A 26661-nucleotide genomic window follows, 5' to 3' on the forward strand; every position below is an offset into this window, starting at 1 on the left:
CGGACTGATGTGAAGACTTTTAATCACTGTCAGCCACTTCTAGATTTAAGATGTGATGTCCTAGGACATAACCGGATCTTTCCAAATTCCAAGCACGACCACGTGTCCGTGTGGTATTGTGAGAGGGCTGGGGTAGTGTTTTAAGGAGTAATGGACCATGTCAGCCTCCATGTCCTGTGAGCTGCATGGTGTTCTATAGGAGAGTGGATGGTCACCTGAGAGAGCTGGCTAAGCACTTAAGATGGGGCCCAGGTCAGGTTACAGCACGGGGAAAGAGTGAAGATCAATGGGTTCCAGTGAATAATTCATCAATGCTTGGTGTGTGTGTGTGCTTGTGTGCTTTGGGAAGGTTGGTTACCGCCAACGGGAGCTTTTTGGTTGCCAATGGGGAGCTCTGGTTTTTGGGCTCATGCTGTCTGGCGATTCACACTCACAATGCATCAGAGAGAGAGAAAGAGAGAGAGAGAGAGAGAGAGAGAGAGAGAGAGAGAGAGAGAGAGAGAGAGAGAGAGAGAGCGAGAGAGAGAGAGAGAGAGAAAGAGAGAAGAGAGAGAGAGAGAGAGAGAGAGAGAGAGAGAGAGAGAGAGAGAGAGAGAGAGAGAGAGAGAGAGAGAGTAGTAGCCAGAGAGCTTAATGCCATAATATTTTGACTGCAGAATTGTACAGCGCTTGCCGTTGAGTCTTTGTGGAGGAGGGAGAAAAGAAAAAAAAGCTTGCAGCAAATGATCTGGCCTCTTTCTCTCTACACCTCATTTGTCATAGCCAACACCGTCCCACCGTGATCTTAGAAACGCTGTGTCAGCGCGCTCAGAAACAACCCAAAGTGAACTCGCTCCTGCAGAACCGTTTTATTCCCCTATGAATGAACAAATTAAAGGATTAGCAAATCCAAATTACAGTCGGGCGGTCGTATCAAGGAGGTAGAAATGGGAACGCAAATGTGGGTCGCGGAGTTGGCGCTTTGCAATGTCGCGCGCAGTAATTCTCTCAAATACTGTGAACTTTGTGAAGATACAGATTAAGTGTGGTTTTGCGTTGAGATGGCTATGCACTGTAATGTTGGCAGTTGACTGTTAATCCTGAAGATCAGGCGTTGTGTGTCGGGTTTTCCTGACTCAAGCTTCACAATCTGGTTTTGAGATACACTGTGTTTGTGTCAAGCGTGCTTATGCCGGTTTGTCTTTTGTTGACGTTGCTATGGTAAAGTTAGGCAATGCCTGTTTTTATACGTTGTCTTGTGCACACACACGCATCCATGAACTACACACACGCACACGTATGCACACAGGGTTCCCTATCATCTTTTGACTGGTTAAGTGGGTCAAGATGGTGGATGGCACCGAGTCTGGTGTTTTTACAGGGGTAAGACGCGTCGTTAGAGGCTCCAACTCCTCTAAGCCTTGGCAGCAGGAACTGTCACCAGCGATAAGATTGAACGTGATTATTCTAGAGGTCATCCTGCTTTGTCGATAAGCCCCCCCAAATCACCCCCAAACGCGGAAAAAGACACGTTTGTGAAATGTAATGGCCCTGGTAACATATTGGTGTTGTAGCTCCTTGCTGGAAATGGCAACAGAAAAATTGAACGAATGAAAGGCAAGCATAGAGGAGAGAGACAGAGAGAGAGAGACAGGAAGAGAGGGATATATACAGAAGGAGAGAGTAAGAGAGAGAGAGAAATACCCTTAGTCACTGTGTGCAGAGCAGCTGTACTCAGCAGCTCTCACTTCTCTGGCACGCTCCATCCCTCCATCTTTGTCTCCCAGGGTTACCACCCCCCCTCCCCCTCCCCTTGTAGCCATTGGTTACATCCTCATTCGTCCTCCCTCCCGCACCCTATGTGTAGAACTACATCCTTTTAACACACACACACACACACACACACACATTGAAAACACCCACGATTGCATACAGGGTGTGCATATGTTCATAGAGAACAGTCCTCTCTCCTATCTTCTCAGAGCTTTTCTGCTTGTTTCCCGTCCTCCTGTGGAGAACAGTATGAAACACTGACCTTGTGTTATGTGTGGGCTTGGCCCTGGCCCCTTGTGGGAATGGACTTTATGATGGTGGTGTGTGTTTTACCATCCTGCTGGCTCTACACACTGCTTCAGGATGGGAGCCTGAAGCGCTTTTTATTGGGCTGAGGCTGTTTTCTCCCACCGGGCTCCCCAAAGCACCAAAGAGCCAGTAAGAATTTAATTTGCTTGATATTTTTGGCGGGAAACACGTTATAGCTCCCCGCAGAAAAGAAGAAAAAAAAATGGGGGGAATTAGCATTTTTTGTGTCGACAGCTGTGTGTATGTGTGATTGTGTGTGTTTGTATACTAAACTCAGTGCCCTCTTAGTCAGGAGAATCCCAATCTCCAAGATTCACAGGAAAAGAACAGAGCTTTAGATCATGTGGTCCATTTGCCACCTCGTGCTCAGCCCATCCAATGAGATAATAGATATACGCAGTGAGTCTGTCATGACCCTCTGCATTATTGACAACTCTAACCAATCATTTAGTTGGATTTTTCTCATTATACCCTGTTACCCATGCCCTTCTGAACAACCCACTGCCACCAGTCTTATTTCTATGTAGCAGCAAGCTCGCGGTTTCTCTGTGAGTGACCTGTTGTGTTTCTGAGGTTGTCACGCTGTGCTTGAAATGCAGAGTGATGCCAATGGAAAGTCTCAAATAATTTTGTGCCAAATCCCAATACACCCCCTTACCCCTTCCCCTTGGTTTACCCCTAGCCTTTGGCCCTAGACTTGGCGGTGCAGCACTGTGAAGTCCTAGGACTTCTAGTTAAGTTGTAAGTCAGAAAGCACTGTACTCGTATCCATCTCCTCTAATGCCCACCTCTGGCCATCACAACGTGAGCTGCTCCTCTCCACTGAGCCTTTCTCACTCACTCACTCACTCACTCACTCTCTCTCTCTCTCTCTCTCTCTCTCTCTCTCTCTCTCTCTCTCTCTCTCTCTCTCTCTCTCTCTCACTCACTCACTCTCTCTCTACACTCACCTACACACAGGCTCGCACACACACACACACACACACACAAATACTCCACTTACCGTCCTCTGCGCGAGCTAAAAGCCATCCTGAATGCCAGGCTCCCACTTATCTCAAGGTGCCCCCACCCTCCCCTGCTGGCCTTTGGCAGAGCTTTGAACAGGGAGGTTGTGAGGGGGGGGCGGAGTGGAAGGGGGGCCGGGGTGCATTAGACACACCCACCCACAGACCCACACACGGTCTTCATATCCCAACCCCACCTCCAATATCCATTCCCCCTAAATCCTGATATTCCCATAAATGATGTAGGTATGCACCCCCACCCGGAGCCTTTGAAGTGGGATTTTTTATGATAACTGGTCTCATCTGTAAGCATTCCTCGATTTGCCTGTGCTGGGCAACATGAATTGCCACTGTGGGAAGAAACTGGTTCATGACAATACACATTTGTGTGGTGATCAACCCGTGAGTCACTGAGCTTCTAGTTTTCATGTCATAGAGGACCATGTGTCCTATATAGTAATACCATTTAGTTCGCATACCGTTCATCTTCCTCTTTGTCCCTGTTTCTCAGTGGCCAGGTCCTCACCATTTACTCCTCTCTACCTCTCTCTAGACGTGGCTCAGTTCCTCTCCTCCTCTTCCTCCTCTTCCTCCTCTTCCTCCTCTTCCTCCTCTTCCTCCTCTTCCTGCCTCTTTCTGTGCACACTCAACCCCTCTTCCTTTCGTCTTCACCCCCTCCATCTCTTCCGCAGGTCATAGTCAACATGATGAATCTCTTAGAGTAGATCCCTTTTATAGTAGGGGTCTCTGTCTCTGAGTCTTTCTCTCTCTCTGTCTCTCTCGGCTCCCCTTCTCTCCCTCTCTCTTGTCCATCTCTCTTTCTCTCTCTGTTTACCTGCCTCCACTGGCCTCTTTCTCTTTCTGCCTGCGTCTCTCGCTCTGCCTCTCTCTCTCTCTCTCTCTCTCTCTCTCTCTCTCTCTCTCTCTCTCTCTGTGTCTCTCTCTCTCTCTCTCTCTCTCTCTGTGTCTCTCTCTCTCTCTCTCTCTCTCTCTCTCTCTCTCTCTCGCTCTGCCTCTCTCTCTCTCTCTCTCTCTCTCTCTCTCTCTCTCTCTCTCTCTCTCTCTCTCTCTCTCTCCATGTCTGATAGCAAGCCAGGTAGTCCATGACAGATTAGGCTCACAAAATGCTGCACCATCCACAAATCCGCCTTCAACTTTGGGAGAGATGCATCTTCCTCTGTCCAAACCTCTGATGGAACTTGAATTTATTGCTCTGCAACAAGAGCGTTCCTCTCTTCCTCACTGCGCCATCTCTCATCCGTCTGAGATTTTAAAAGATCTGAGAGTTAACTCTTGTCCTCCTCCATCAGGAAGCACAGGCTAACATGTTGTGTTTCGACACTGTTTAAATCCTCCGCAAATTGTCCTGATTGGGCTCCGAAGTGTTGTCAGATTTGCATAAATCAAATCATATGCAGTGACTGCAGGCTTAACTGCCATTGATTGCAGTCTGACAAATCTCCTGTCTTCAGGTTCAGTGCCAAAATGGCCGCCTTTCACAGGAGCAGCCCAACCTAATCTGGTTTGTTTGAATTTGGGAGTTTTACTGTGTTTGGAAGGGTGTGTGAAGTCAGGAGAGGACTTCAAAGCGGACGATCCTTTCGGGGTCAGGGTGACGCCTCAGTGGCATCCCAAATGACGTAGCTGCCTCATCAATGTCTCATTTGTAATGCAGACCCAGTGTTGTTTCCCCTGACACACAAACTTTCTGCTGCTGCTAGGTCACGCTGGGCGCTTTTCAGGGGGACCTGGGAGTCTAGAATGTTCAAAAGCTCACGCAGTTCCGTGTTGCCCTGGAGTTTACGTAATCTATTTTCACGTTTTAATTATCTTTGTGCCCTTCTCCCAAACAAGCCTTCTTTAGTCACGCTAGAACAGTCTTGCCTGTGAGGTGATTCGAGTTCAACCATGTTATGATCATTAGGGCCTGAATGCTTGGACTGAAGCCTAATGAGCCTGCCTGGACTGGGCTGTGGAAGTGTCCATTGTCTTGGGGAGGCCCTCGCGATGGACAAGGTCCAAAAACCATTGTCACCGCCTCAGGTGACCCCTTAACCATCCATGGAGGACGTGACAGCCGGCTGGATGACGTCCGAAACAGAGGCTGTTGTGTTTTCTCCTCCGTAATGATGCCTTGATGCGGGGCGACGAGGTGGTTCATTGTCGATGCTCAGGCCGCGTACTGTACAGTTCTCCTCTTGGAATTGTGTCTCTTTGGCACAGCCGAGGGCGGTTTCTGTTGAACGACCCCCAAGTTGTGTTATTCTCTCTGCGTGCAGGGCAGGGAGGGCAGGTGACAACCACACAGACAACCACACAGAGACAGAGAAACAGAGAACAAAGGCAGGGAGACACCTTTACACGGAAAAACAAAAGCAGGTTCATTCTAGAATATAAGACAGAACTAGGGGACGTGTGACCAAGGCGGAGAGTGAGGGATATTGACCTTTCCTAAGATGCATTAGTGGCTTAATTAAACACCCCAGAGGTGGGAGAAGTTTGGCGGTTTCAGAATGTCTCCCGAGTCCGTCATCTCATCCTTCATGTTCCTCAGACTTTCATTAGCCGTGTCTTTTTCGGCACGACCTTCAAAATGGAGCACTCGTGATAGAATTTGAGCTATTTCCATACTCAGACACGTGGAGCTGAACGTGGAGCCCGCTCGATTCGACAGGACATCAAAAGGGAATTTTCAAATGAACTTCATCAATATGGTAATCAATATTTGCTGCAAAGGGGGTGTATAGAGCAATAAACCACTTTGATGGTTTCTCAAAAGGTGAATCGGGTCAATGAAATGGGCCTGATCCTGTCTACCCCAGGTTTCACTTTGCTATTGCAACTGTTATTATCCAAGAAGAAGTGAATATACTACTGTTGTTATTATCAGGGTTTGCACATGATTAGATAAGGCTATTAGTGAATATGTCTGTTTTAGTGGCCACCAACCCTTTAAATCCACGTCGGACCCCCCTTTATCTATCCACCTAATGCCTCTTTCCAGATGAAGACTAATAAATAATTGAGACAATTCGACAGGAGAAAAGCATGGCAGTTCTGTATTTCAGTGTATCTCTCAATAAAATAGACGTGTAATCCATAATCTGGATCCATTGTTGGGTTTGTTGTTCCGAAAAGCTTGTTCGGCGTCTTTTCAACTGGAAAACACAAAGTCTGACGCTCAAGAAGGCGCATCCGTCGCTCCGCCGCTTCTGCCAGAGAGCCAAGCGCGGTAAACGCCCTGTGAGATATTTTTGAGAGGAGGGAGGCGGTGTCATCGTTTTAGCTCCCGAAGATTCTATTTATATTAGATTGCTGCTATTGCTGCAGCATAACTCAGGACGGGCTGCTTGTACCCGTGAGAGCTTTCTGGAATCATATGACCTGCCGCTCATTCCAAAGATATCGGAGTGCCCGAAAGAGCGCTCCCGCTTTACCGCAACGTTACTCTCGCTCCGTTCCAAACCCTTCTCCCAGTACCGCGCCGCGCACATTAAAACAAAGTAGTCTTCGGAGGATGTACTACAACACCGCAGCCCGTCTGAAATAACTTGGATATTGATACAAGCGATATATCGCTTTGGTTTCTAAAAGGACATTAGGGTTTTAAAGGATACCGACTTAGCGGAAATGCCAGAGGAAAAAGGTAAGATTTGTTAGTAACCCTGTAGCAGCCCTGTTTATATTCCAATCGCTGCTGGGACGTCTACGTTTGTGTTAATGGACTCTAGGCTACATAGACCGTCAATTCACTGCTCCTTGTAATTGATGTTTACAATCAGCATGATTTAAGTCAATTTTGACCGAGATATCCAGGTCATATGCTCTAAGGTCCACTGTTGAAATACCCCATTACTTAATTAGTAACATTTGTATTTAATGAAGTGCTTGTCAAGGTTATATCATTTTGCTCACTTGACTATCTTTATATTAGAACACAAGCACATTCAAAACGTTGATGAACAACAACACCTCTTTTCAGAGTGTGAATGACAAGGTGCCAAAATGAAAAGCTGCAAGGCTGCATGAGCTCCCTGGCAGGTCTGTGTGTTTAGGCTCCAGCCTGACAGCGACATAGGAGAAGGACTCCCAGCCATCTGGGCATGGGACCAATGACAGGGCGCCAGCAGGCCTGGACCCGAGAAAACAACACACAGTGCTCTGGTCGGACAGAATGATTAAGATGCTGGGACCAATGTGCAGTGTGTGTGTCTGTGTGTGTGTGCGTGTCTGTGTGTGTGTTTTGTCAGTGTGTCTTGGGTGTGTGTGTTGGGGGCTTTGCATGTGCGTGTGATTTTGTGTGTGTGTGTGTGTGTGCCATTGTAGCAGCATGTGTTCTGGGCATTAATAAGAGATGCCTGGACACTCTACAGTCATGGGTGTCCTCTCTGATCATATGCAGCGGCGACTCAACCAACACCTGCACTCTGTTCTCCAATGTCATGTCCTCTACCTCCTTGTTCAATCTCGTATGCTGCAAAGCCATTTTTGGAAGGCAAACTATGTCTTGGGCTATTCATGGATGGCCATAACTGTGTGTGTGTATGTGTGTGTGTGTGTGTAGATGAGTAAAAGGTATGGAGAGTGAGGCATTGTGATGACGCCTAGGCTTAGAGGCTGTTTTGGGGACAGACAGATGACATGTAGCCCCCCCCCCTCACACACACACACACACACACACACACACAGACACACACAGCCAAACACACACACACACATAAACAAACGTGTCACTACAATCACACGGGCAGAGGGATGCACACATGTATACACACGTTCTGTCTTCATACCAAACTCTCTCGCACAGACCTTAGGCGCTGACATTAGTACAAAACACACACACACACAGTGTATGTATGGGATGTAGCTGTCGGCACTCTCCTGCTATGTCCAAACCCCGGAGCATCATCATGCATTCCACTGGGCCAGTCTGTGTGTTTGTCTGTCTGTCTGTCTGTCTGTTTGTCTGTCTGTCTGTCTGTGAATCACCCCTGTCAGAAATCCTTGAGGAAGAGGCATGGCTTCTCTCCTGTGTGACAAAGGCAGTTTTTTAGTGCATGGTTGTAATACCATTCGAGGGTGTGGTATGAATGTAATTCAAAGTACTACTACATGCACATACATTTTGTTAAGACAGCATGTATTGGTTCATTAGCTGTTGTGATGAACTGCTTTTGTTGTAGACATGCATTACTCTTTCTGTCTGACTTGTCCTGTCAGCTGTTTGTATCAGTTTGTTGCTGTCTTTTTTTGACACCGTGTCAGAATCGCATCCCACCCAAGCCTTGCACCATAACGGGTAAGGTTTTTGCACAGTGAGTGGGTCGACAGCCGGAAGTCAATACCATTGAATATGTCGTGTGCACATTGCAGTCCACTTTGAATATCAGTGGGGCCTGTTCCCTCGGGTTCCTACTCTGCGGAGCGAGGTCTGCTCCTGTTCTGCTGCAGATGCTGAGGTGTCATTTCACTCTGATTGAGTCATGTTGTTCCTTACAGGCCCTCTCAGAGGGCACACATAAATAAACACTCTCACAGACACGCACACACACTGAAACAGTGTCAAACGTGTCATTCCAAGCTCTGCTCTGCGATGGAATGCCGTGTCATGGTGTCTGAAAGAGCTGTCCGCTTCCCGCTGTTAGCTAGCCCTCCCATTCTCACACTGCTGTTACATTCATGGACTAGGGACCCTTCAAGTCAGCATATCATGGCTGCACAATTTGTCACTGATTCAAAATCGCGGCGTAATAGTAGGGTATCAATCTGAATAGCAGGGTATCAACCTGATTAGCAGAATCTCGGAGTCAGACGCACAGACAGCTGCCATGAAAAGCCAAGGCCAGTGTGTGGACGCTCTTATCGTCTCTTTATTGGGATAACCCAGGGCAAGCCTAACCGAGGGGGAGAGAGAGAGAGAGAAAGAGAGAGAGAGAGAGAGATAGAGAGAGAGAGAGAGAGAGAGAGGGAGAGAGAGAGGGAGAGAGAGAGGGAGAGAGGGAGAGAGGGAGAGAGGGAGAGAGGGAGGGAGAGGGAGAGGGAGAGGGAGAGGGAGAGGGAGAGGGAGAGGGAGAGAGGGAGAGGGAGAGGGAGAGGGAGAGGGAGAGGGAGAGGGAGAGGGAGAGGGAGAGGGGGAGAGGGAGAGGGAGAGGGAAAGAAAGGAGGGAACACACATCATTTTCCTAAATGGAAAGCGGACTTGAGGGGAAAACAGACAACATTCCGTGAACGCCAGCTGCGTGATCCAGAACACGTGGGACGTTAAAGACAGGGTTGGTCTGTCTCTCCACACGGATGAAACACGCATGACCTCATCATCATCTCAAGCACACCATCTGGAGAGGAGGCAAGCATGACTCGATGTCCTGAAAGATCTCATCTATGTCCAGGTTCCCTAACGTGGGTTTACCTCGTGGTTTTGTGTCACCATATAGTTCCCTGTGAAGGTCAGAGAACAGTGTTCTCTTGTCGTTGACCCTAAGGTCAAAGGTCGGATTCGTGTCAGATGGGATAGCAGGGAGGTCAGGGTAGAGCAGGTGGATCTGGGAAAAGGAGTTCCTCCTTTCCCCTTCCACAACTACACTACAAATCCTCTCAATTCATTTGACAGCGTGCAGACAAGCTGTTAGACAAGCTGTCTATTAAACGCATTGCAATCAAATCAATGATCTTCTCAGTAGCTTTTCTGTAATGACATTAGGATGACAGTTATCGAATGCTATGAAAGAAGAAGCGAGAAGCCACACTGTAATTTCATTGAGGGGACGGGAGATAACAAACGTCCCAAGGTCGCCTAGTCGGCCGGCATGAACTCATGCTGTGGTAATCTGAGTGTTCCCAGGGCCACCCCCTTCGTGCCCGCAGATGGTTCACTCCCGGAATGTGGCAGAGCTTGATGGAATCCCCGGGAGTTGAGGGAATGTTCTATTTTAGTGGGCGGTAGGGGGGGTTGGGGGGGGGGAGGGGGTGGCATGGCTTCTGAAACAAGAATCCAAGATGGCTGCCCATCTGTACCGTGTGTCACATACATACGGGACGACCCTGGTGTGCCTGCTGGCGAGCAAGCGTGTGTTCTGTCGAGTGTGAGAGTGTGTGAGAGTGTGTGAGAGTGTTAGTCTGTGCTACATGGCAGTTAGCAGCGGCCTGTAGTGGTGCATTGCTGGGATAGTTCCCTGGCTGTGACCTTTCGGAGGACGACAGCCACAGTTTGTGTCCGTCAGCGAGCGAGCAGAGAGCGGGCTGATTGATGGTATGGACATCTGCACCCCTGCCTGGCTACACCTCCTAGATTTCAGAGAGAGTGAGAGACAGAGATAGAGAGAGAGAGATAGAGAGAGAGAGAGAGAGAGAGAGGTAGGGGGAGAGAAGGAAGTAGAGAGGTAGAGACAGGGAGAGAGAGTGGGAGAAAGAGACAGAAAGCTCTAGCCTAACCTTTGCCACAGTTTAAAACAAGGTTCACCATCACCCCTCCACGCCTGTAAATAGAACTGGAGACTGATCTTAATCATTACTTGAGGCTACTCATCGCTCCCTGATTCATGTAACACACTGAGTCAACTTAGCCAAGACTCTAGCCTCCTCGCTCAGCCTTGGTCGGTAAGTCGTAACAACTCCGAATGTAAATAGAAGCCATTAGCTCAGGTATCCCCTGGTGATATACAAGACCCCTGGACCCCCAGACCTTTCCCATCTCTACGTGTTGTTCAAACAGGAAGTCAGAGACATAGGATCCCCCTGGACAGGTGCAGATAGGCAGTGCTCGCTGGTTAGACTGAGGGCAGGTCTCCACCCCTCCACCAATCAGCACTCAGCAAAGCCCTGACTGAGCCACATGGCTCCAATCACCGCTGGATCTTTGAAGGGTCTTAAGACCATTGTACGAGGACACATGACTTTCTCAACAGAGATTCTTGGCTTTATTGGGAACATGGCCTGATACTCAAGGCCTGCGCAAGAAAAGTCAATAAAGCTTATCTTCTTATCGACAAGGATTTTTTGTCTTTTTTTTTTTACTAAATCTTGTCAGATATTTTATACTTATGCAGACCATTAATGTAAGAGAACTCCTTATTTATAGGCAGTTGATTTCAGTACTGATACGTGAAGTTGATTTAAACCAGATTTTACAGCTTTTGTAAGCCTCCAAAGAAAATGAACATGTAGGTCCCACATGAAACCTTAACCTCTCAAAAGCAACGTTAAAAACACCACACAGCAACTCTGTCATCTTAAGGAGTTCGACAGAAGTTCAAAAAGTGTTGTTTGTCTTGGAGTTAGTCAGATAGCACACACACACACAGACACGCGCACATCCATACACACGCAAGCACACACAGAAACAAGGCCGCACATGCACACACACACGGGAGCTTCTGTGTTGAAACCGACATGCATTCCAGAAAATGAGAGACCCTCATAAAAATTCCCTGAATGCTTTTCCTCCTCCAGGTGTGGTTGGTCCAGTCATGGAGGAGAACTCAGGTGGCTTATAAACGCTGTTGGAACTGTTTAAATCTCCCCGGGTAATTCACCCAATTCAGACAGGGACAAGGGAAGGTTGTAGCATTCCTGCACAGCTCTTTATCACATTTCACAGTAAAAAGGCTAAACTGTGACTTCTTTGGAAGTGAAACTCAATTTGAGTAGAACAATTAAAGTGTTGTCAGGAGTATAACAAAAAACACTCCGGAATGACCAGGAGACAGAGAGGGAGAGAAGGAGAGATGCACAGGAGGGGGAGAGAAGGAGAGATACGGAGAGAGAGAGGAGACAGGAGAGCTAGAGGAACGGGTTCTGTGGTAAACACCAGGAACCAGTTGACAGGATATTGTTCTAGAGCTCACTGGCGAGACTCACTCTTTTGAACCCCGATTACCGGTTACCATGGTGTCACAGTGGAAACCGGTTTGACGGCACCAGGGCCAAAGCCAGGGAAACAAAGAACTTCTCTTTAGTTGATTAGTTGTCTGTATTGCAGAGATGACGTGGATCGATAAGTGTGCCAGCATGTCGGGTTTGGATGAGATGGAAAAAGAGTGAGGTGTTGAGAGCTATTTGAGACTCAGCACCAGAAGACTGTTTGGATGAAGAGTGCTGGTCAGCCAGACAGTTACTGGCTGTTTCATCACTCCCAGTTTCTGGGATGATCTTTTCTTATCTTGGTCATCGATGCAATATCTGTCCCTCCTAATCCTTACAAATACTTTAACTCATCCTCATCGTGCTATTCATGGTGGATGCCAGGTGTCTCAGGTTATTTGAGGATCATTATGCGATAGGTTTGTTATGTGTTTGTCTCCCTGGACCCTGGTGAGACTAACTTGGCCCTGCAAAGATCCGAAGGCCTTGGCTGGAAGCTAGCATCTGGTTCTGTACTACATTTTACATTTCAACTAACTCTCTCTCCCTCTCTCTCTCCCTCTCTCTCTCCCTCTCCATTCTCCCTCTCCCTCTGTCTCAGTATTCCACCAGCCGGCTGTCCCCAGCCCTCTGGAGCAGAAGAAGCAAGGAGGAGGGGGAGGTGGAGGGGGGTCCATCCCCTGTCAGAACTGTGGCAAGGCCTGCAAGGGAGAGGTGCTACGCGTCCAGAACAAACACTTCCACATCAAGTGCTTCGTCTGCAAAGGTATGGTCGCCCCTGACCTCTAGACCCTGACCGTTCACCCTTTCTCACGTTGCTGACTGCACGGTTAGAGATCAAGGATCCCTTTCCAGCCACAGGACTCTCTACCTCAGTGCAGTCATTGGAATGAAAAGCAAAGGTCGGGTCAAAACAGAGAGAAAGATTGGAGTTTCCTGTTTTGCATCTTTAGTGTGTGTGCGTGCGAGGGTGTGTGTGTGTCTGGTGTGTGTGTGTCTGGTGTGCTGGCCAGCTTTCCTCCCTTGCGGTCTTTCACCAGGGGCTGGCTTTATCAGAGCTGTGTTGTTTTGAACACACGCCTGCGTTGCTAGGAGACAGGCGGGGTCGCCACACAGTCGGACGCTTCCTGGAGTTTATCACGTCTATTCTTACATCAGTGCGTAACTCCGCCCCGCTCCCCGTGGGCATTCCTCCCCCCCCCCCCCCACCCCCCCGGCTTGGGAGGAGGGAGGGAGGAGGAAAAGAAAGAGAAGGAGGGCGGGTCTACCTGTCTCAGTAGATTACCCTCTCCATATCTAAATGTTTATCCCTTTGTCTGAGTGACTTTCTAATTCACGGCAAGCAGCTCAGTCTTAGCCTTAGGGCCAGTTGGCCCAGCGTGTGGAGATTATGCTGAGCTATAAAGTCCCTTATCATGGGTTGACCCTAAATGTGTATTTGATCTAAATGAGTGTAATAATGATCTCTATGATGTGTTATGAAATAGTGAGTGTTCTCGTTTCAACATGGATGTTCTTGGGACCCTTTTAGTTTTCGTGGCCCTCAAGAGTTAATGAGGGACTGTGAGTCTGGGCACTGACACACTGTACACACATACACACCTACACACACACCTTTCAGGAAGCTTGTGCCCCCTTATTCACAGAATTTCACAGCAGGAATGCATAAACCCGATTTTGGGAGAGTTATCGTGCCAGAATGGGTCATGTATCACGAGCAGAGATAGGCTCCCGTACAGACCTTATGCCGCCACATGTGGACTGACTGGATTCTGAAAAACAATGTTGAAGTTAGTCTTTTATAACCACAGTTTAACATTCCCCAAATCCCCTCCAAAACATTAAAGGAGCGTATCATACTCTTTGTCAAACATAGCAAACAAAGTTGGCGATCCACTTTTGAGACTATAACCAATTAGGCTTCAGTGAACAAACGTTAAAGTCTTTGGATTGAACTGGAATCAAACAGGGTGGTGCCCTTTGTCTGCTTAGCGCCAATTACAGCTAGCGTGGGCTCTAGCCAGCAGGCTAATGGTGCCGGTCCTAAAGAGGGAAACCATTAGCATGTTGCTCTTGATTTTTAATTAACGTTAGGGTATTCATTTGCTGTGATCCCCTCAGTGGCTGTGGTAGGCTGATACCATCTTAGCTCAGAGCGCTAACACAAAACAGAACCCCCGGACTGTAATGAGCCCCTTATCGCTACTAAGTTGTTAGCAAAATGCTAGCTATGCCGCAAGGGACGTCCTTTTCTTGTCCTGAGAAAGGCCTTGTTATGTCTATTTTTTCGACACCAATTGAATGAATTATGGAGGCAGACAAGAATGAAAGGCCACGAGAGAGTCAAGCAGGACCACTGAGATCGCCTTCTGGCCAATCTAAGCAGACTCTCTCCCCTGCTCATCTGTTTTCACTCTCATGTTCAATGATAGCATCACAATAGCATTTTCACACCGTAGGGAACAGCCTGCTGCCAGCAAAACTGTGGACACACCCTCTCTCTCTCTCTCTCTCTCTCTCTCTCTCTCTCTCTCTCTCTCTCTCTCTCTCTGTCTCTCTCTCTCTCTCTCTCTCTCTCTCTCTCTCTCTCTCTCTCCATACAAGCTAACGAGCGAATAGCGTTTATATCAAGAAAGCACACACATCTATACAGTACACGCAATTAGACATAAGGGCAGCAACTGTTAGTGGCACCTGCTATCGTTGTTATTATAATGACTGTACCCTAAATGGGTCCTATCCTTGAACTATACGGTAAATATAAACTATTCTCCTTACTGTGAGGTCTGTGGGGTGGGTGGCTGGGTCTGATTGGACAGGATGAGGGAATGGATGGTGAGACAATAGCAGCTGGCTTGAATGTTCTGAGTAGGGTGTTGGCTGTTGGACCGTCTCCCTCTCGGAGCGAGTCGGGCCAGAGCCTTTGTGTTCTGGCTGGGGTGGAAGGGAAGGGGCGGGGGAGTCTTCGTCACCCTGAGAGGGGGTGGGCAGGGGGAGGCCAGGGGCGGGTACTGACCTCACACACACGCAGGCAAACACGTGTGTGTGTGCGCACACAGCCACGACGGACACACAGACGTTCCATAAACCTAATGAAACCATCTTTTTTTGGTTGTATAGTCCTTTTTTTACTGCCAGTGTCGCAGAGGGCTTCACAAACGCCCATAGCACCCTGCACCCGAAGCAACCTAAATTCTCAAGGAAGATAAGAGCAAATCTCCCAGGAAGGTTCAGGGAGAGAAAGTGGTAGAAGCCTTGGGAGGAGCAATTTGGTGAAGGGTCCCCTTTCTCCAGAGACGATCGATGACAGAGAGGCGCGGGCCGTAGGCTGAACAGAGTCGCGTATCAAGAGTAGAGAAGAACATCAAAAAGTTCAGAATGGATGTTGAAAACAAGGGCTTCGCGGATGTCCACCCTCGGACCAGAACAGATCACCACCCTGCACCCTCGCGGACAGAGAGGAAACCCCCCAAAACTCTGAGAGAAAGAAAGGGAAGAATTCTCTGTAGAAACACACCCACACCCACACACACACACCCACAGTCAAAGAGCAGAGAAGTCATAGGGGGCTCTGTAGGAACGAAATGTAACCTATAGCCTCCTGGACAAAGTCCAGAGCGTCCCATGTGATCTGGAGGTGCAGCCCAGCAACACAGAGCAGTGGGTCGTTCCACACACAGGCCCCCGGCGTGAGGGCAGGCCCATGTGAGCTTCCCTGGGCTATCGCCTCCTCAGGAGCCTGCTAGCCATGAACCTCCTCAGAGTGGGAGGCTGCTCCACCTGGAGCTCACAGTTATGCTTCCCCTGTCAACACGGTCGCAAACCGCAAACCTCCCCAATCTCGCCTCTCGGGCGGATCGATCGATGCCAGGAGACGTGGCCATCGTCCAGTCAAGGACACGGGAGGAACCACCCCCTCACACACACACACACACACACACACACAGGCGTTTCACACACCAGTGCACACAACCCCAAAAGCCAATAGGTTGGACACACGCTGCACACGGTCGCAGAGCTCATCTATATTTCACGCTGCAGCATGTTGATGTGCTGGACCAGGGTCAGCTGGGTTGAATGGGCTGGGCTCTCGTCCGCCCTGTAAACCTCCCCTGTAGACTGAGGGCTGCAACTAAGTTAGGGTAAATCACATCTCAATAACATGCTGATTGAATTTCATACACTGCATCCAGCTTGCTTCCTCTGTAGGGCTCTTTGGGTGAAACTACACACACACCGGAATACACATACAGACACAGACACACACACACACACACACACACACACACACACACACACACATGATTGCCCATGCTTGACTAGATTCAGACCGGAACAGTCCAGAAGATGAATGTGACCACATCAGCCTTCATGTCCTACAGGGTCCTTTAGCAACAATGCCTGATTTATTTAGGTATTTAGCCCAACCTCCACTGTTTTCAAAACAGATTAAAGGACCTCATCACTTTTAGTTCGGGGGTATCAACCAATGGAACTTGTACTCAAGTCTGCAGAGTGTCTTAGACTGGACACAATGGGCTGTAGTGTTTCTTTCTCAAGAGGGGATGAATGAATTAGATCAGGAAGGCACTCTTCCCGCTCCAGCACAGCTGCTCCAGGGAAGCTTCTTGAATCAAAGTGATTATGGAGGTCTCCTCGGGGTGCATCTAAGAACCTTCCAGAGATGGAATCTTTGACATCTGCAGACCCTTTATCAGTTTTTCTTCCAAGGATTGTTCCTATTTTTCTTTCTCTATCGGACATTTTGATAAAAACACCGGTGTGTGTTCTGGCATGGTTCTGTTTTTCCTCAGCTTCCTGTTTTGATTCCACCACCAGCTGAAGATCATCTATATTAATGCCTCTGCTACACACCATACTACAATGTCAATTATTCATGAGGCTTGTGTGTGTGTGTGTGTGTGTGTGTGTGTGTGTGTGTGTGTGTGTGTGTGTGTGTCAGTGTATATGTGTGTGTGTTTCTGGCAAGATCTAGAGTTCAGTCTGCTACCATGTTCCTCACTAACATGAATCACAATGAGTAGCACAGTTGAGTCTGTCATCATTATCAAGGGAGATTTCATAAAACAATTATGAAGAATTATGCCCTCAATAGGTGTGAATCCCAAATGGCCCCTAAACTAGCCTTTTCTACAATCCATCTCAATAAAACCAGCCACAAGTCGTTTATCTCGCGTTACAGTAACCACAGCCAAACTGGTTGAAAACCTTCTGAAGTAGATAAATGGGCTCTCTTTAGGAACACATCCCTAACGATCTGACATGCCACAGTCACACAGGTCAAGTGTAGTGTCATACACACACACACACACAGAGTCACTGATGCAGATGTATGACTAGGCCTAGGGAGTAGATGTTCTATAATCCAACCCCAGTCCCACCTTGTTGTAGGAGACAACCAAGCAAGCATGATCACACACGTGAAGTAACGTTTGTGTGAGGGGTGTGTGTGTGTGGCTGTAATGTGGGATTCGTGTTTGTGTGATGTTTGTGTGCGTTGTGTGTGTGCGTGATGTGTGTTCAAACCCCCTTCAATGTCCTGGAGATGGAATGCACTCAGGATGATGACGAGGCAGCCTAAAGTGTGTCCGCGTGTGCGTGTGGATGTGTGCGTGTGCGTGTGTCTGTGTGTGGTCTTCACAGTCAGCGAATTCTGTCAATAAGGATCAGGTCGTGGAAGCGTTCACTGTACCGAGGCCGTGTTGGAACGCGGGCCTCGTCTTCAGAGCACTGAAGTGACCCAGTCAGAGTGTGTGGAGGCAGGTCGTGTGGTCAGCGTGAGGGCAGTGACAGCTCAGTGTGTGTGTGGAAGGTCAGGACAGTGCGACAGCAGATGACTGAGTCCCTGATGTGATGGGAGGAGACATGAGAGGTGCAGCACCTTTTCTAAGGTGCTCCCGAAGGAACGAGGGATGAAGGAGGGACTCGTGGAACACTTGCTTGACCGATCTCTCTCTGTCTCTTCATGTCTCTCTCTCACCCTCTCTCTCTGTTTCTCTCTCTCTTTTCGTGTGTGTCGACTTTTCTCTGTCCTTCTGTTTGTTTTCACTTTCTCTCTGTCTGTCTCTCACTCTCTCTCACTCTCTCTCTGGTGTCATCATTGTAACAGATCCTGAGATCATGCAGCAACACAACTGAACTGTAGCGTTTTCATTCACGTGTCCTGACATGGAACCCTGAGAAGCATCCCACTATCCACACTCTACACAGCAGGGCGTGTCACATGACCACATGACTTGCTTGCTGGACGGAACATAATCAATGTTCAAACCACCACCCGCCTCCCCTGATTGAAAACAAGCCCCCAGATCCGGCCGTGACAGTCTGGTTTCCATGGCGGCGTTGTCGATGGCGCGGGGTCAGTGTTCCCTCCGTGGACAGAATACCGCCCTGTCCTGTCACACACTACGGCTCCACCAATCAGACGGCCTTCTGGCCGTTGGAAAAATGTGTCCACCGTTTCCTGAGAAACATTCCGTGGTTATTGTTTGGGTTTTATTGGTGCGACCCTGGGAGTGGTCGTGGGAAGGTGGTACAGCGGTTGTGTCAACGTTACGTCGAGGGTTGTGTAAAAGGTCGCCGTCATGCGGTCCGTGTGTTTTTACCTCGGCTTGAAACGGGAGTGGAAAATGGAAGGCCGTGTTTTCTAAGGGCTGGGGTTAGACATGCTGAGCTGGCATCTTGTCTTCCCCTCCAAGCTGTGGTCAGGAGATAGGGAGCTGGTCATGTGGAGGACGGGTGGCCAGAGTCACACACTGTCCACCCTGGAGGGTGTCGGTTCAAATCCCAGCCCCATTGTTCCCCGTGCCTGTGACATGTCTAGACATGTTGTGTGCGGGTTGTTTTTCAGCTTGTCTGGCAGGCATGAGCAGCTTGCTTTACACAAACACTTTAATGAGAGTTAACAAACCTTGGACCCTTGTATGTGTGTGTGTGTGTGTTGGAATGATCTCCTCCTCTTTTTGTTTAGTATGTGTGTGTGTGTGTACGTGTAAGTATGTGTGTGTGTAAGTATGTGTATGTGTGGTGGGCGTGTGTTACCTCTAACCTCCACATGTCGTTGTTAACTCAATGTTAAAAGGCCTGAGTGGAGGATGCCTTGGGGGCGTGTGTCTGGTGTGTGTGGTGTGTGTGGTGTGTGGTGAGCGTAGTAACACTGCAGTCCTCTCTACTCGTCTTCTGAGGAAGGAGGGAAGAGAGACAGGAAGAGAGAGAGAGAGAGGAAGAGAGAGGAAGAGAGAGGAAGAGAGAGAGGAAGCCTTATCAGAACCGGAGGGAAACATGTTGTTTTTGGAAAACATTCTATGAGAGTTCTTTTGGCTAGCTCTGGCTGCTTGAGTCATGGGGACAGATGTGTGTTGTGTGTGTGTTGCCACTTGCCATAGGATTAGTGAAACAGAAACAAGAACTTCCACCAAGTTTCAGCCCGTTCAACACAAGGGTGTTTGTGTGAGATCGAGCATGTCAGAGAATGTGACAGCAAAGACGATGTCATACTCAAAACAGTACGATACAATAAGACTTGAAGCACACATGACTGACGCCTACCTAGCAGACATGTGACAGTGTTTCTCTGCCCCCTCCAGTGTGTGGCTCGGACCTGGCCCAGGGCGGCTTCTTCGTGCGGCAGGGAGAGTACATCTGCACGCTGGACTACCAGCGCCTGTACGGCACGCGCTGCTTCAGCTGCGACACCTTCATCGAGGGCGAGGTGGTGTCGGCCCTGGGCAAGACCTACCATCCACGCTGCTTCGTCTGCGCCTCCTGCAAGTGAGGGACACACACACACACTGCTGTACAGTACAGTACACACTCACACACACACACTGCTGTACAGTACACATACACACACTGCTGTACAGTACACACACACACACACACGTCTGTACAGTACACACACACACACACACACACTGCTGTACACACAGGAACGGTACAGTATATGGTGCACAGTATAAGACACGCTCTATGACCAGTATGTACACACGTATATATGTACTCATCACACACGGAGATCCTGCACACAAAGTGGAGGAGACACGTGTGTTTCTGCTAAACTGCTCGGACGCTGTGTGTGCTGTAAGTATGCGTGTGTGTGTGTGTGTGTGTGTGTTCATGCAGGGAGGTGTGTGTGTGTGTGTTCATGCAGGGAGGTGTGTGTGTGTGTTGTCTGTCAGGCCTGGGAAGGTAAGGGGACTCTCAGGCAGGAATGTTAAGTGTGTGGTCAGGAACTTTAGGCCACTTATTTCCAGATTGGTGTTAGGTGTCCCCCGCAACTCAGTGGTGTGTGTGTGTGCGTGTGTGTGTGTGTGTGTGTGTGAATGTGTGTCTGTGGGTGTGTGTGTGTGAATGTGTGTGTGTGTGAATGTGTGTGTGTGTGTGTGGGTGGTGTGTGTGTGTGTGTTTTCCATCCAGTTGATATACCCAGCTGATATCATGATGTGGACACAGTGTCCCTGTTGTAGGGGCTGAGGCTCCAACTACAGCTGTAATACCTAGGAGGAAGAGAGGGAGGAAGAGAGGGAGGAAGAGAGGGAGGAAGAGAGGGAGGAAGAGAGGGAGGAAGAGAGGGAGGGAGAGAGGGAGGAAGAGAGGGACGAAGAGAGGGAGGGAGAGAGGGAGGAAGAGAGGGACGAAGAGAGGGAGGAAGAGAGGGAGGAAGAGAGGGAGGGAGAGAGGGAGGAAGAGAGGGAGGAAGAGAGGGAGGGAGAGAGGGAGATGTAGAGAGAGGGAGGGAGATAGAAGGAGTGAGAGAGAGATGTAGAGAGAGAGAGGGAGATAGAGAGAAATAGAGAGAGGGAGTGAGAGATAGATATGTGTGTGTGTGTGTGTGTGTCTGTGCATAGCCTCATTAGTGGGGGGCTGGTGGGAGTGTGTTAGAGGTCTCGGGTGGCTGCAGCAGGGGCAGTGATGTCCTATATCTATCAAGAATGATTAATCAACCACCACTACACATACACGGTATAGGGGCTCACTCTAGCTCCAAGAACATGGCTCAGATTGGACCAAAGTGCATCCTCATTCTGGAATTATTTCATAGATTTCCTAAAACGGCATATTAAACATTTCTAAAGAGGAGATGACAACATCCTAGGATGTAGGATGTTGCTTCACCATCGTCTGTATGTAGTTTGCAGTCAGTGTTCAGAGTGACAGTCATCTGGACGGTGGCATGCTTATGACAAGGCTATTGTCAACAGCGTAGCAGCAATAGCTAGCTAAAAAACTAAAGAGTTGAAAATATGAAAAGTAACCAAGTAAAAGTATTCATATAATTGATTTACATGTGAGAGAAAAATAAGTGAGAAACAGTGCAGTCAGTAGTCTAATCTGTTTGTTTGTCTGCATGTGTGTTTGTGCGCGAGTCTTGGAGGAAGTGTGTGTGTGTGTGTGTGTGTGTGTAGGTGCGTGTGCGCGCGGTAGCTTGGCTGACACAGTGTAGCGTATCAGTTCATGAATGGGCTGCTGACCAGAGCAGGCCTGATAAACATAGATGACATCACAGCAGCAGCAGCCAAGTGACCCAGCTGTCCCTCTCACACCTACCTCAGCGACAACATCAACATCTCACCTCCACTACTGTCTTTTCAAGAAGAAACAGTCCCAATCAACGATTCTTACGAATCCAATTGGATTCATGTTCATATCATAAAAGAATCGATGTTCATGGCATAAATATGCCGGTAGTTCTTGAGGGATTATTTACAGGGTGTTTTTAAGATACAAATGGAGTGTGCCGTACTTGTGAATCCAATGTGACGTCTTGTTGACCTGGTGACCTCAGACAGCCGTTCCCTGCTGGAGATAGAGTGACGTTCAATGGGAAGGAGTGCATCTGCCAGACATGTACACAGCCACTAGCTGCTAACAGCCCTGCCCCCATACAGGCCGTGCACAGTAAGTAACCCCCCCCCCCTCTCTCTCTCTCTCTCTCTCTCTCTCTCTCTCTCTCTCTCTCTCTCTCTCTCTCTCTCTCTCTCTCTCCCTCTCTCTTTCTGTCTCTTCCTCTCACACTTTCTACTCTCTCTCTCCCTTTCCTTCTCTCTGTCTCCCTCTTTTTCTCTGTATCTCTCTTTGTCTATTCCTCTCTCTCTCTCTCTCTCTCTCTCTCTCTCTTTCTGTCTCTCTCTCTGTCTCTCTTTCTGTCTCTCTTTCTCTTTCTCTCTTACTCTTGCTCTACATACAGTGAGACACACTGACCGTCTGGTTGTGCTTGGTCTTCTACTGGAAACGTGAATGCCCTCTCTCTGCCTCTCTCCCCCCAGACTGCTGTGGCTGTGGGAAGGAGTTTAAGAATGAACAGTCTCTGGTGGCCCTGGACAAGCACTGGCACCTGGGCTGCTTCAAGTGCCAGGTGTGCAACAAGGTGCTCAACGCAGAGTACATCAGCAAGTAAGGCCCCCTCCACCTCCTTCTACTTGCCTACCACCACCACACCACCTGAACCTACCTCGTCTACCTGCCTACCTACCTACCTACCTACCTACCTACCTACCTACCTACCTACCTACCTACCTACCTACCCACCACCACACCACCTGAACCTACCTCGTCTACCTGCCTACCTACCCCCCACCACACCACCTGAACCTACCTCTTCTACCTGCCTGCCTGCCTGCCTGCCTACCTACCTACCTACCTACCTACCTACCTACCTACCTACCCACCACCACCTGAACCTACCTTGTCTACCTACCTACCTACCTACCCACCACCACACCACTTGAACCTACTTCTTCTACCTACCTACCTACCTACCTACCTACCCACCACCACACCACCTGAACCTACCTCGTCTACCTACCTACCTACCTACCCACCACCACACCACTTGAACCTACCTCTTCTACCTGCCTGCCTACCTACCTACCTACCTACCTACCTACCTACCTACCTACCTACCCACCACCACACCACCTGAACCTACCTCGTCTACCTACCTACCTACCTACCCACCACCACACCACTTGAACCTACCTCTTCTACCTGCCTGCCTGCCTACCTACCTACCTACCTACCTACCTACCTACCTACCCACCACCACACCACCTGAACCTACCTCTTCTTCGACCTACCCACCCACCACCTGAACCCAACACTCGTTCTATTTGTTCCCTGTAGGGATGGGATCCCCTACTGTGAGGTGGATTACCACGCCATGTATGGGATCCAGTGTGAGAGCTGCAAGAAGTACATCACCGGGAAGGTTCTGGAGGTACAGTAGGAAGATGCATCCTAACACCTCTGTGAAGCACGCTCACCTCTTCAACAGTCCCTGTCTTTGGATGGAGGGATGGAGGTTAAGGAGGGATGAATGGATGAGGGCACGGATGAACAGGTGTCCCTCGTCCCTACCTCCATCTCTCCCTCCACATTCAAGTCATTCTTGTTGTTATGAATTCATTGTCATTCAATGCAGCAGTTATGAGTAGCGACGCAGTCTAGCTCTTCCTCTCTCTTGGTAAAACGAGGTCTCCTCACACACATTGTGTTTCAGTGAGGGGCTCAATTAGTCAGACAAGCACAGATCTGGAGTCAGCTTACTGTGCCCCCAGCAGCCTCACCCCCCTGTAGTCAGATAGGATTACTGATCTCAGGCCAATATCTTTAGGTGACTGTAAGACAGGCTGATTGTTTCAGACTGGGCTCCTCAGAGACAGGCTAGTGGTGTCCACTGACTGAGGCTAGGGCCCGCATGCTTGTTGATAGACTCTCCACCTCTCCCTCCCCTATCTTTTTCTTTCTCTCTTACGGGGATAATGGCTTTGACCTCCTCTCTCGTGCGCACATGCAGGTTCTCTCTCTCTCTTTCTGTCTCTCTCACGTCATCTCTTTTCTTATCACTCTCATAAGCCATCTCTCTCTCTTTCTGTCTGTTTTCTTGCAAGTCATCTCGTCTTTTTCTCTCCCTCTCTCTTGCACATACACCTTCTTGCTCTCTCTCTCTCTCTCTCTCTCACTTTCTATCTCTCCCCACAGATACACATTATCTCTTCTTCCTCTTCTCCTCCTTCAGGCCTCTTCTCATTGTCAGGCTCTCTCAGGTACCACTCACCCCACCGACCAGACTACTACGTCACAAACCAATCATGACCTAGAAAACACCCCAAAAAGAGATAGACTGCCTTACTTACCTATGTAAGATTTTATCATTATAAAAAAAAAGAGAAGGCTTATTATGGGATGTGTGAAAATCCCTTATTGAGAGTCACAACTCAGGGATTATCAGTTGCTAGTGTGCCTTTGGGTTGGAGGGGGTGGACCATAGCCTGTCTGTGCTGTGCTGGCCACAGCTCATATAGAACAATGTACACAGAGAGAGAGGGAGGTAGGGAAGGAGAGAGAGAGAGAGAGAGAGAGAGAGAGAGAGAGAGAGAGAGAGAGAGAGAGAGAGAGAGAGAGAGAGGAGAGAGGAAAAGAAGAATGGAGGGAGAGCTGGTGGGAACAAGAGAAAGACAGGACCGAGGGGGAGAAAGAGAGAGAAAGAGAGAGAGAGAGAACAACAGAAGGAAGGAGACACCGAGAAGGAGAGGGAAAGAGAGAGAGCGGGAGAACAGGGAGGTAAACCATTGAGACGGGTGAGGTGACTGAAAGTGAAAAGGGTCTTGTTTTACAGCGGTAGAGCAAAGGGTCATGGGATACTCTCTATGGAGGAAGGGGGGGGGGAACGGAGGCAAGGATGAGGGGAACGAGGGAGAGATCGAGGGAGGAGAGGAAAACTCTCAAAGGGGGTCTTGGAAGCCCGCCGCAAACTCCCCCCCCCCCTCCGCCCCCCCGCCCCCCTCTCCACCGTTGAACGGAACACAGTTATGGGAGGAACAACAATGCTGCCCCTTCTTCCCCCCCTCCTCCCTCTCTCCCCTCTTCCCTCCCCACTCATCCCTCCCTTTCTCTCTCACACTCTCCCTTTTCATAAACACGTATCCGGTTCTGCTTCTTAGCGATGCCCAGGAAAGCGAGGAAATATAATCGCTGTGTGTGCGTGTACGTGTGTGTGAGCTCCTTTTATCCCTCGTTCAATTACATCACCACACAGAATATGTAGCACACATATATTAGTGGCCGGGATGAGAACGAGCCCTGCAGAGTTCAGGCCCTGACAGATACACTCAGTCTGACCCCCACTAAACGGATGTGGCCTGGGTGTGTGTGCATGTGTGTGTATGCTGTATGTGTGAGTGCTTGCGTGTCTCTGCGTGTGTGTGTGTGTGTGTGTGACAGAGAGAAAGGTCAGAGCAGTAGTGAGGCTCACGGCAGTTCATCAGTGTTTCATCCTGGTTCTCTGTCCTCATACGGTAACCGAGGGTGACCCATTAACGACCCCCCCGTCCACCCCCCCTCCCGGTATCCACTCCCGGCACCCTGTCTTCCAGGATAAACCACAGTACTCGACTTAGTACACGACTTAGTCCACTTGACTCCTGTCCCCTCACCTTGCCTGCACTGTGACACTGTCTGCGACTCCATGCCCTGTTCTGAAAGGTTATGACATTTTGAGTCCGATCAAACGACGTTGCTCAAAGCCAGAAGTCCACTGCAGGCTGTCAGGTTGAGCGGACCTGTTCTGGAGGAAGGCTGCTCTCCCAGGCTGGGCGACGCATCGGGGTTCAGGAGAGAACAGGCTGTTCACACACAGGGGTGCGGTGCCAAGGAGTTAGCGCTGGGCGGGGGTGCGCTCGGCTCCGAGGGAGGGTGTTGAGGTAGACCGTGACAAACGCCCTGGACGAGTGTGCGGTTCGTACGACCGCGGGGGAGAGGGATCGGAGACGTGTCACATTTTAGGAAGGGAGAGGGAAAAGAGGGAGAAAGAGAGAGAGAGAGAGAGAGAGAGAGAGAGAGAGAGAGAGAGAGAGAGAGAGAGAGAGAGCGAGAGAGAGAGAGAGAGAGAGAGAGAGAGAGAGAGAGAGAGAGAGAGAGAGAGAGATAGAAGAAACGGGGTGAAAGAAAGTGAGCGATGGAGAGAGGGATGGAGGAATACGGAGAGATTGAGAGGGCGAGAGACGGAGGAGAAAGAGAGAGAGAGAGGGCGAGGGCGAGAGACACAGCCGTATCGATCTGTGTACAGTTGGCTGCTTGGAAGGCAGGAACAGAGAGAGCAGACAATGTAAATCCGTCTCTTCCTCCTGTGTCCCTCCGTATCTCCCCCCCTCTCCTTCTCTCGGGGCACCCTGCTCTTTTTGTGTGTGTGTGTGCGTGTGTTCCTCTCAGTCCTGCTGCGTCTCCCTCCCCAGAATCGAATTGTAATCTTCTAAATGGATCAACTCCCCAGCCTGAATTTGTTCCTGAAATTGAGTGATAGGATGAGAGAGTGGGAGAAAGAGAGGGAGGGAGAGAGAGAAACATCAGGCCCACCAATATTTGAGTTGGTGGGAGAAAGGGAGGACTGAACACAGTCTGTCTTCTCCTTACGTGCCCTCTCGCCTCACCAACACCTCCACATCTGCTTGCTGTTCTCTCACCTAGACGTAGTGAACCTCAAACACAGCTGCGCCAAACCTACACCTCCCTCCCCAAACCACAACCCTACACCTTCCTCCCCAAACCACAAACCTGGCAACCTGGAGCCACTTTGTGACTCTTTGTAGGGTGCTGTGGTAACCAGGATGATAATCTCCTGTGCACTCTCTCTCTCCCTCTCTCTCTCTTTCTCTCTCTCTCTCTCTCTCTCTCTCTCTCTCTCTCTCTCTCTCTCTCTCTCTCTCTCTCTCTCCCTCTC

General features: G+C 49.3%; 1 protein-coding gene across 7 annotated transcripts in view; it reads left to right on the forward strand.

Annotated features, from left to right (window-relative positions):
* The window catches only part of ablim2 (actin binding LIM protein family, member 2), a 54864-nt gene that overhangs the window by 6182 nt on the left and 22021 nt on the right, over positions 1-26661 (forward strand). For 6 of the 7 annotated variants that reach the window (XR_014746682.1, XR_014746687.1, XR_014746684.1 and 3 more), the window contains exons 1-6: positions 6414-6711; positions 12526-12690; positions 19532-19715; positions 21730-21842; positions 22211-22337; positions 23067-23160. Coding sequence is in view for 1 of the 7 variants with exons in the window: in XM_084690972.1 (XP_084547098.1) it covers positions 6696-6711; positions 12526-12690; positions 19532-19715; positions 21730-21842; positions 22211-22337; positions 23067-23160 (699 nt within the window). In the remaining 6 variants the exon portion in view is untranslated. Of the gene's footprint in view, positions 1-6413; positions 6712-12525; positions 12691-19531; positions 19716-21729; positions 21843-22210; positions 22338-23066; positions 23161-26661 lie in introns of those variants that run through there. The other variant, XR_014746683.1, reaches the window with a different exon arrangement.

This window comes from Hypomesus nipponensis, chromosome 25 (assembly GCF_054491055.1).
Source record: "Hypomesus nipponensis isolate SF chromosome 25, ASM5449105v1, whole genome shotgun sequence".
Lineage (NCBI taxonomy): Eukaryota > Metazoa > Chordata > Actinopteri > Osmeriformes > Osmeridae > Hypomesus > Hypomesus nipponensis.